The sequence below is a fragment of the Sebastes fasciatus genome, chromosome 13 (genome assembly GCF_043250625.1).
Source record: "Sebastes fasciatus isolate fSebFas1 chromosome 13, fSebFas1.pri, whole genome shotgun sequence".
NCBI lineage: Eukaryota > Metazoa > Chordata > Actinopteri > Perciformes > Sebastidae > Sebastes > Sebastes fasciatus.
In genome coordinates this window covers 15628862-15639706 of record NC_133807.1, presented here as the reverse complement: position 1 = coordinate 15639706, position 10845 = coordinate 15628862, and the positions used below count along the sequence as shown (strand labels likewise).

At 38.4% G+C, this 10845-nt stretch overlaps 1 protein-coding gene across 1 annotated transcript; it reads right to left on the bottom strand.

Annotated features, from left to right (window-relative positions):
• Window positions 1–3065: 3065 nt before the first annotated feature.
• LOC141781618 (uncharacterized) lies at window positions 3066–9476 on the bottom strand. Its single transcript, XM_074657458.1, has 4 exons — window positions 9322–9476; window positions 6000–6140; window positions 5315–5444; window positions 3066–3924 (listed from the first exon to the last, which is right to left on the bottom strand). Exons 2-4 carry the CDS (start codon window positions 6124–6126, stop codon window positions 3708–3710), a joined length of 474 nt encoding a protein of 157 aa, XP_074513559.1. The 5' UTR covers window positions 6127–6140; window positions 9322–9476; the 3' UTR covers window positions 3066–3707.
• Between the last annotated feature and the right edge of the window lie 1369 nt (window positions 9477–10845).

Below are 10845 nucleotides of genomic sequence, written 5' to 3'. Positions count from 1 at the left end.
AAAACTATCTGCCCCTTTTCCCTCCGAGTGCTGACTTTAATTTATTCATGTAAGACGCTGCTCAAATTGAACCTTTCAGAACCTCAGAGTACATTAGAAAAAGAGATGTCTGTGGAGACTATTACATCCTCCTGCACACCGAGGACTCCGCTCACTGCAGCTGACGAATCGACCTCCAATGCAATATTCCCCTGCTCGAGTTTATGAAAGCTCACTCTCATCTTTCACCGGCTGTTTTTTTCTGTTCAGTCATACCACAAGAAAACTCTCACCATCAAACTCTATCTAATAAAAAGCTGTTTATTTTATCGGCCAAAGGGTCGGTTCTTGATTACAGGAAATGCAAACAGCTCCAGGAGAAATGATGCAATCTCCCCGTTTCCGGCCGACAGGTAAGACTGAAAGCATGCTGTGTTTTAAATACCGTATACATCATCAGCTGTGGACAAGAACTTCATGTGCCTGAAGAAGAATGAGCACATGAACTGAGAGCTTTGAGCTGTAGAAATAAATTTGTTCCTCAAACACAAATTGTTGTTTTTCTTTTTTACAAATGAAAGTCTCAAACAAGTACTGGTCAAATTGCCATTAAAGTATAAGTCTGGTTATATTCTGTGTTTTTCTTATTGTCAACAAAGTAGACTAAACGTATTATCTCTGTACTGCACTCAAAGATAAAACTGATGTCCATCCTCTCATCCGTTTCCAGGGAAGACGGCTAACAAGGCACGTCTAACGTTTCAGATTCATCCTTTTTAAAGAAAGCAAGTCTTTGTTGGCTCTTTATGGCAGCAAGTTTTGCAAATTACTTTAAATCTGTTATTAAGAGCATCATTTACTGTCCTGCTCCAGCAGCTGATTCAATGTGAAACTAAATGTGTAGAGTTTAGACTGGTGGCTTAATTAAGAGGAGGTGACGCCTCCCATTGACCTCCGGATCAGAAGGCCTTGACTGATGCACTGTAAAATCAATAGCAACATGTGATTGGTAGAGCCTTGTGACATACAGTGACATATGACGATGAAGGGTCAGAGGTCAACAGTGTTAACAGCTGTTAATGTTTTCATGGTTTGTGTGGGATGAAAACAAGATGAAAATAAGTTTAATCAGCATCAGAAAATCACCTTCGCCACCACGGAAGATCAGATACCAGACATGAAAGTTTCTAAAAGCAAAGCGGTTCTTCTTCAGTCGTATCTCCACCACTGCAGCGTGTCACCGACACCAGAAAGCATGAAATGTGTTATTGATCCGAGTTCCCCTTTGACACAGAAATGTGAGGAGGACAGTTGAAGAATCCACTCATGAACTGGTCAAGTGAGGAGAACCAATAACACTGTGTGACGACGATGAATTATGGCGTGAAAGTGGAGTTTTTTTTCTTTCCACCACCTGTCTTCATGTTGTATTCATCATGAGTTATTGTACAGTCAGCAGAGAATCTGGACTTCAGGGTTTAGTTTGGGAGCAGACGTCAATAAAAACATCACAAAGTGTGACATATATTGATATTTCTGTTTGAATTTGCTTCTTTATTTATTTACCTTTGTATTAATTCCCTTATTTATTAACCCTTCTGTTTAATTTTTCCTTTTATTTATTTATGTATTTATTTTTATTAAATTTCAAATTTATTTATATATTTTTGCATTTACTTTTTATTTATTCCTTTTTGCATTACTTATATATTTATTTTTAAATCTATGTATTTATTTATATTATTATTATTATTATTTATTAATACAAAATATAATCAACTAAAAAATGCTGACGTATTATTATAGCTTAAGTGCATCAACCATTATAATACAATAATATAATAAAGATTATTCTGCACAATGAGTACTTTTAGTTTTGATACTTTAAGTATATTTTAATTCTGATTTTAAAATTACTTCTGTACTTTTACTTAAGTAAGATTTTGACTGCAATACTTTTATTTGTAACAGAGTATTTCTATGTTGTGGTATTACTACTTTTACTGAAGTAAAAGATCTGAATATTTTCCGTCTTCTGCTAGTAACTATTTAAATGTCAAATAAATGTAGCTGAGTAAAAAAATACAATATTTCCCTCTGAGATGTAGCAGAAGTATAAAGTAACATTAAATGGAAATACTCAAGTACAAATACAAAACTACTTGAGTAAATGTACTTAAATTAAGTGACGTCATCTCGAGTTTTACGCTCCTCAGCCTTGTCTCAGTGTGTTATTGCTGTTAATTTAATGATTATTGTTTAATATAACAGATGTTGCCTGTAAACTACCTCATAGCATGTTTATGAAAGTATGACCTCTCACTCTGACACTTTTTCCTGTAACGTTCACCCTGTTTCTCCTCCTCTTCATGCTTCTCTGTGGGATCCGCCATCTTCTCCTGCAGTGAGTCAGAATTGAGAGCAACACCAGATTACACACAGTGTGTTACAGTATATAAGGGATTACTGATATTTCTCTCAGTGGCTCTGATGTAATACTAATTGGGTCACAGCTCAGAGACCCAGATACAGTGAGTTTGGATGATGTAGAGTTTTTGGTTGGCAGTATATTTAGAGATTACATTTCATGCCCACAAATCTTTATATTTAACAATTCTCAGGCCTTCTTCTTATTTCTTTACTACTCAGAAATCCCCTTATTGTCAATCTACCTAGGAAAGCCATCCATCCTCTGAATGCCCTAGGTCTCTAGTTTGTGGTTGTAAAGTTTCATGAGGCTGTGATTATCCTAAAGGTCACCACAGGTAATTTCATACAGTGATGTTAAAATCTCTCTGTCTCTGAAAAACAGTAATGTCGGCCAAGGACGCCGGCGTCCTAGGGGAATTTAAGAGATAAAGAAAACTATCAACCTCACTGCTATAAAATTTGAAAGTTCAAATCAATCAATTAAGAAACTCTACATCACCAATAAAGCGTTCAATAATATGTCACCATAGAATTGGCAAGGTTGTTTTGAACACACAGTGAATCTGATATTGATCAAAACCTCAGGAAGTGATGTTGAAACTGAAACACATTTAATCTTCTTCAGCTGTTCTCTGAAGAAAGAGTTACTAGAATAATGAATGAATGCAATAAGTGAGTTTATTTGAAGCTCATATAACGCAGCAGTAAACCCAAACCAACAAGCATGTTTGTTTCAAAAGCCTCCAGAACAAACACAACCAGGTGCTTTCTAACCAACTCAGCTGTGCTACACGACAGAAGACATCACTCAGCATGTGTAGTTTATCTGTCGCTAGGCACGTAAACAACAACAAACAGGAAATCTTTGAAATAAAATATCAAATATTTGAATGTCTGTAATGAAATGTATTTACTATAGTGCCCTCAAAAATTGTACAATGTGTCCATGGACCTCTTTCTACTAACAATCCCTCAATGCAATGCATCCAAAATGCGCCCGAAATGTCAATTTACTGCACACTCAGTGTCTGTTTTATAGGGAGGACTGAAAGTGAGCGATTTCTGACACAGCACATGTGTCGATTAGAATTGCATATTTCATCAAACTGTATATTTTAGATTTGTAATCTTATATTGTGTTTTAATTCTTGATCTTTGTGTTTTACATTGGGAGTGCCTTGATACCAGAATTGTATAGAACATGATAAAAAATAAAGGAGGATTAGCCTCAGCAGCGTCAGAAACAGCCTGAGAAGAAGAAGCAAACATGAGGACAGAAGAAGCACATGATTGGCTGCTTAGGAAGTGGCCTTCTTCTTAATCATCCTCCTCCCGGTCTGTCTGGGGACAGCGGCCGGGACTGGGGCCGGGGCCGGGTTGGTGGCGCGTTCGGTCTTGACCTCGTCGATGAAGGTTTCTATGGCAGAGAACTTCTCGGTCAGGTCGCCCAGGTGAGCTTTGAGGGCGTTGAACTCCTTGTAGAGGTCATCTAGAGCCTCCGACAGCGGCTGGATCCTGGACAGGAACACAGAGAGGTTAGGTGGTCTGCTCATCTGTTCATTCCTTTGTTCATTAGACTTTTCTGTCATTCGCTTGCTCTTTCTATCTTTCTTTCTTTCGTTCGTTCGTTAGTTCATTCGTTCGTTCTTTAGTTCGTTCGTTCGTTCGTTCGTTCGTTCGTCCATTCTTCTTGGTCCCAGAACAACTGTTAATAGATTTCCCAAAATCCTACACACCGCACCTTTAAGTTCATTTTGCTGATTATATACTTTTTGAAGGTTTTGAATGCGGGACTTTTACTTTTAGTAGAGTATTTTCACAGAATGGTATTAGTACATTTAATACAGTAAAGGATCTGAATACTTCTTCCACCAGTGGTGTTGAGTTTAGTTCAATAACTTTTGTCCTCCTGCGTGTTTGAATGAGCAGAGTATTCCACATGAGTGAAATAAAACAGTTGAGAGTCTCCACAGGAATGTGGTTTGTCCTTGAGGCTGAGACTAAAGTCGGGAGTCAGTTGAGTCCGCTCTGTGGCCGATGCCATCATTAGAAACTGCAATTTAAAAGTCAAAATAGAAACGTGCTGTTATTCAGCGTGAAAGAAAACCGGGCTCGAGTTTTCCAGAAAGGAAGTCTGGTGTTTCCTGCCTCTCGCCACAGTTTAGATGACCAGAAGTCATTATGGTCCAGCAGTTACATAAACAGCGATGCAGTAGCCATGTATATGGGATGTTTTCCGCCTTATTTTCTTTTCTTTTGGCCTCAGTATGTAGCTTCTTTTTCTCCTCTCTTTTTCATTTTGCTCTCTTTTCTGTTTTTGTCCTTTTCTGTTTCTGCTTCACAGTCAACGGATTTTGCTCGAATATATTTTAAATTATAAGTCTGTGATGAGTTATAATGCTGTAACGAAAAATATCTTGCATCAATGAACTATATATTATATTTAGACTGAGCCGTTGTTGGTGTGTAATAAAAGTCGGATATTATACACAGCAACGATGGTTGTCTGTGAGCCCGTCTTAACTGACACTAATATGACTTCTCACTCAGTCTTCAGTCTCTTCTCAGATCCATAATCATCAGTATTAATGTTAGTTCTCGGAAACCCTCCAAAAGCTTTTTTCAAACTTCACTGAAACTGATCTTTTGAACTGCAGAAAACCCAAATTACAACTGTGAGCTGCAGCATAGCGACCCAACCCTGTTGCACAGCAGTTTGAGAAATAATTACGAAATTGAATCTATTAATTTGTGTACATAAACACGAATTTCATATGTTTTTGTGATGGTCAGCACAAATCAATGTAATCCACGTAATTGTGAACCAGGAAGTATAGAGAGTGGCATTAATATATAAATGTACAGCTCATCAGTTTAATAACCTCCTCCTCCTCTCCCTCCGTACCTGGCATAGTCGGGGAGGAGAGACTGGTGGTCGTTCTGCAGAAGTCCTCTCATCTGGGTCAGGATGTCGAACCTCCAGTTGTCCAGGATCTGAGTCAGGTTGGCCACATTGCGCATGTTCACCTTCTCAGCTGGGTCAAGAAATCACAAAAGTCAGAAAGTTAACTCTGAATTCATGTCTCCTGCTTGATCTGACTGTTTAAAGATTAACAGCTACTTTCACCTGAGTCATTGAGTCCTGACTTGCTCTAACTGGTAATAAAAGATGATTTGGTCGTCTCAACACGAAACACATTTTGGTCAATTTCAATTGTATCATCCTGAGTCAAACTAGACAGTGAGGTGCATCACATCATTTTAAAAATAGAATAAAGTTCTCAAGGGGAAATGAAAGAGTGATACACTTCACTTGATTGGCTCGACAACCTGGCGTCCTCAAACATAAGCTGTGACCTTCTTGATTCAGTTTAGCCTGACTCTTAGCACTCACTCAGGCAGGTGGTCTAAAGCTCTACTGTCTTCCCACTGATCTGCCTTCAGAGACCGATGATAAAGCTTAACAACAAAGAGGCATCCACACATCGCCAGACAGCTTTGCCTTCACCTCTATAACTCTGACATCATCATGATGAGCCCTGAACTTGACCTTTGACCCAGGGTAAACAGAGAGTAATCTTGGTGCTCACAGCCATCCCTGAAGTTCCACTCGTCGTTGGTGGTGGTCGTCGACGCCGGGCGTCGTCTCTGGGCCACGACCGTTACCGTGGCCACGGCCAGTAACAGCAGCAGCTGCACGCTCAGTTTGGGGGCCATGATCGGACCAGCAACTGATGGAGCAGAAAAACACACTCTGACAGATTCATCTCCATCCTGGTTCATCATATTCGGTAGAACTGGTTATTAATATCGCTGTATACATACTATATAATGGTATCTGGGTTTCTGATCGTTTGTGGACTGGAATCAAACCTGGGGTGTCGTGGTTATATGGCGGGCACTGTAACCATTCAGCTACCAAGGCACGCCAAACTTTTACAGTAGCTTTAATATCCCTTTTTTTGTTTTATTGGTGTTCAGCCTGGTTTTTAATTGCTTTAATTGCACCACATATCTGGAAGAAATTACCATAATTGTATTAAATGCAAAACTTTAAACTTTTCTTTTTTTCCTCTGATTTTTATTTAATTACATTCGGGACTATTTATGCATATCTTGCACTGCAATTTATTTTTGAATCCATCTTTGTAATTCAATTTTAACTTATTCTTATCTTGTATTTTATTCTATTCTTTTTTTAAATCCCATTGACATGTCTCTTTTTAGATCGCCTGGTCTCTCATTTATATCTTTACTCAATACCTTTATGTCTCATGTAACGCACTTTAAATTAACTTTAAATCAACTTGCTTGTCGAGTTTGATCCGTATATGTTTTTTCCTTCTGTGTTTATTCATCAACACCCTTTTTTATGTCAACACATTTTTTGTTGAGCACTTTTGACTCACAACTTTGCAGAAACTGTGCTTTATAAATATTGACTGTTCTACTGACTGATCGATTTCAGAAATAATTGCCACCATTTGTTTAATGATGATTGAACCCATAGTAGGCATCAATTACACCATGCCTTCATCAAGTCAGATGACTCAGAGGCAGGGCGAGTATATGCTTGATTGTTTAGTTATTTTCACTTAATCAATACGTTAATATAATTAAATCATGTACAGTATCTAAGCTCCTTTTATTGGGTTCTCGAAGTCACCTCCTCTGTGTTTGAAGTGCATGATGTCCTCTGTGTTACGTTTCTTTATTCTAGTCTATAACTATACTCTGTACAGCCTGAGTCAGCGTGCTGCAGGTATTACACTGTTCCTCAGCACCGGGTTAAACCTTGTATGGCTTTGCCGCCGCTGTGGCTATCAATCCTGATCAAGCAGAGAAAAAGGAAATCTAAGTTTTGTGAGAACAAACTTGTTAGTTTTCCAGGCGTGTCAGAGGGTGGAACAGGAGCAGAAGCCCCGAGGCTAAACGCTCGACTCCTGCAGTCAGCTCACATTAAGGAACGAGTCCAAGCAGCCGTCACAGAGACGATGCACAAAACTAAACTGACAGAGAGTCTTGGAAAACTGGAGGAGAGCTGCAGAGACATGCCGAGGACAAACTACCTCAGCAATTTCATGTTTATTACACGCACGCATAGATAACTCCAATAATACACAGAGGCTCTGGTAGACTATACAACTGGGTTCAAATGAATGTCACATGTTTGAGAGCTGGACCTGCTGGCAGTAAACTGATGGGGAGAAGACATTTATATTTATGAGTTCAGAGCTCATTTTTTTAAGTATGAAATGAGTGGGTAAAGTCAGTTTGTGCAGTCGCGTGGACGTCGGTTAGAATGGATTAAAAACATCCATACAAACTTTTCAAACCTCTTCTGCAGCGTAACACACTGTCCATCTGTATGATTAGTTTAGTTTGGACACTTCAGAGCATTATGTCATATTGTGATTGTCTTTATTTATTAAATCAACTTTCTTTAATGAAAAGAACTCATCAGTTTCGTCAACAGAAATAAAGTGATTACATCTTGACGGATTCGCTTGGCGAATACAGATACGCAATATGATCTTTTTATTTTAACGACTTAATTAATTTAAATAGAATTTTTTGTTATTGTGGTAAGATAAATGTAATTTGTAAAAAAAAAATGTAAATTAGGTTGTAAGATTGCTGCTAAACCGGCCCGTTAATACAGGTGCGTTGCCTCCCTGTGTGTGTGTCAAGCGAGAGAGCAAACAGTCTTTTGACCGCAGTGAAAATGTTGTTTTTGAAAGGCTAAATGGCAACAAATATGGAAGCAGAATATTTCATTAGATTTTGCTACTAAGTAGCAAAGAAATATATCTTTTTAAATACATTTATATACAGACTCTTGTATAAATTATCCAGTAAATGTGTTATTATGATTTTAGTTATACATCTTCAAATCTAATTTTGACAACCTCAGAGCAGACAAATCCTGGCGCAGCCCCGGTGATCTTTGGCGCCCCCCAAAGGGGGGCCAGACCCCAGGTTGAGAACCACTGCCCTAAAGCCCCACATGTGGATTAATCTGCCACTGAAAATAGTCCCGAACTACTGCACTTTTTCCTCCTGTTTATTTGATAAAAAACTACAATGAGCAGCTGTTTTAGGAAATTACTGATGAAACGATATATTTGAGTTTTTAAAGATTTACATCTTCATTAGGAACCAATGGGCTTCGAACTGAGAGACACACTAAGACATTGATGTATTTTCATGGTTGACAATAAGAAAAATATAGAATCGCCAGCGTTGTCCTTCAACACAATATATGCCTCAGAAATACCGCAGACACAGAGATGATTTTGGTTTCATCACTTGATGCAGAATTAACCAAAAACTTGTTGTATTCAATGGAACACATAAACTCCCACTGACCCTGTAATGCGCACTCACACAATAACACACATAAACAGCCACAATGAGACTACACACATACTTCAGCCTCTCTGCTGCAGAAGGTACAGCAGCTTCTTTTTCGAGCAACCAAAATCTCATCAGCTCTAACAGGGCTCAATCTGGCAACCATGAAATAAGTTTGGCCCCGCGGTGGAAGACGGCACATGGAAGAATTACAGAATATCCTAGATTCATTCAATATTTAAACGGCAGATGCCTTATTCAAATTCATGCTCAACATTAAAAAAGAGTCCCATTCGGTTTCATCTCAGGCATGCATTACACTTATAGTGCTCATGCTGTTATGCAGCGTGAATACAGTCATGTTTTATTCCAGAGAAGCTGCAAAACTTAGAGAAAAAATATTTTTAGATCTAATTTAAAACTTTTTTACTTTGTTCGTTTTGGTTACAATTAAAATACCCATTAACCAGACCTACCTGAATTTTCTTTATCATCTAATGCTTAAATAAATCATCAGTATGATACATATGTAAATGAAATGCTGCTCTCTGCACATACCTGTTGTACAGTAGTGTGTACTTGTTTGTTTCGCAGCTCCTCTACTGCAAAGCTTCCCTTCAGACCCAACAGAAGACAATGATACACGGCAAGAAGTGCAGACAGAGTGAAAGAAAACACACACCCACACTGCACATAAGCATGCATGCACATGCATATAAAAAAAACACCAAAAAAATCACACTCTCACTTTCAAACACACACACACACACACACAGCATCAACCCTTTCCCCCATCATTATGGAGGCCTGCTGGTCAGCACATGTGGTTTAGGTTTGGTTGGTTTCATCTGTCCTGACCACTGTGTGTGTGTCTGTGTGTGTGTGTGTGTGTGTGTGTGTGTGTGTGTGTGTGTGTGTGTGTGTGTGTGTGTGTTCTTCTTCTCTGTGACCCGTCACAATCACGTCCTGAATCCAAAAATGAGATCATTGGTGTATTTTACCAGGCTGTGCTTGTGCACTGAACTCAAAAGAAAGAAAGAAAGAAAGAAAGAAAGAAAGAAAGAATGAAAGATACAACCAAATTAATCGATGCAAAATACGTATTGTAACCATAGAACTGTGAAATTTTCATGATTATTAAAAGTTATTTCACTCTGCTACCAGTTTTATTTCCTTTCAGCAGTTTTAATTTCAAAATGTACTTTTTCAATATTGAGTTTGCATGTTCTCCCCGTGTTAGCGTGGGTTTTCTCCGGGTACTCTGGCTTCTTCCCACCGCGACCCCTGGATGGATGGACTTTTTCAATAGTCTGTGTTTATTTCACAATATTATATATTAAAGTCTTTATGAAACAGACTGATCCTGGTTCAGTTTGTGAGGCTCATTCAAGACAGGCTTTTCACAATAAGAGACTCCTTTATGAAACAGTCCTCTGAGAGTCAACAGAAGGAAAACAAAAAAAAATGAGTCCAGGTGGGATTTGAACCAAAAACCTTCAAACTATAGAACAGTTTCTCTACCAGATGAGCTACCAGGACTCTGTGAGATAACCTCAATTTTTCAATCCATGTGCAAATTCAGGAGGATGTTCCACATATGTGGGGCTTTCACAGCAGGTTTCAGGTTATTTAATGGATAAATAAATGTATTATAATATATTAAAGGGTTTTGGTTGGTTATCTCCTCCGTTGAAGTTTTTTTTTTTATCCTTAAAAGTAATGTTTCTTCTGGCTTTCAATATGAGCCATTCATATATTAAGGGTTTTTAATGGATTATCTGCATGGCTTAAAAGGTTTTAAGGGGGAAAAGAAGGAGAAGAAAAACTACATTGCTGGGGTTTGAACCCACAACCTTCCAATAGTAGAACAGTTTATCTACCAGCTGAGCTATCTGGACTCTGAGAGGTGAAGTGAGTCTCTCACACAAGTATTACACTTTATCAGTCTGTCATGTCAACATGTTTTAGTGTCAACAGGTTTTATTTTCAACATGTTTTACTGTGAACAGGTTTCAGTGTGTAAACTTTGTTTCTCTGCAGGTTGATGAAGGTAAAGTTTCTGCAGCTTCATTCTTAGTTTTA

Bases quoted from the DNA above. Each gene is read 5' to 3' on its own strand.
- LOC141781618 (XM_074657458.1), bottom strand. From the start codon at position 6,126: ATGGCCCCCAAACTGAGCGTGCAGCTGCTGCTGTTACTGGCCGTGGCC. The intron at 5,445-5,999 runs GTGAGCACCAAG...TTCTTGACCCAG, and splicing joins GTGGAACTTCAGGGATGGCT to CTGAGAAGGTGAACATGCGC. The intron at 3,925-5,314 runs GTACGGAGGGAG...GTTCCTGTCCAG, and splicing joins CTCCTCCCCGACTATGCCAG to GATCCAGCCGCTGTCGGAGG.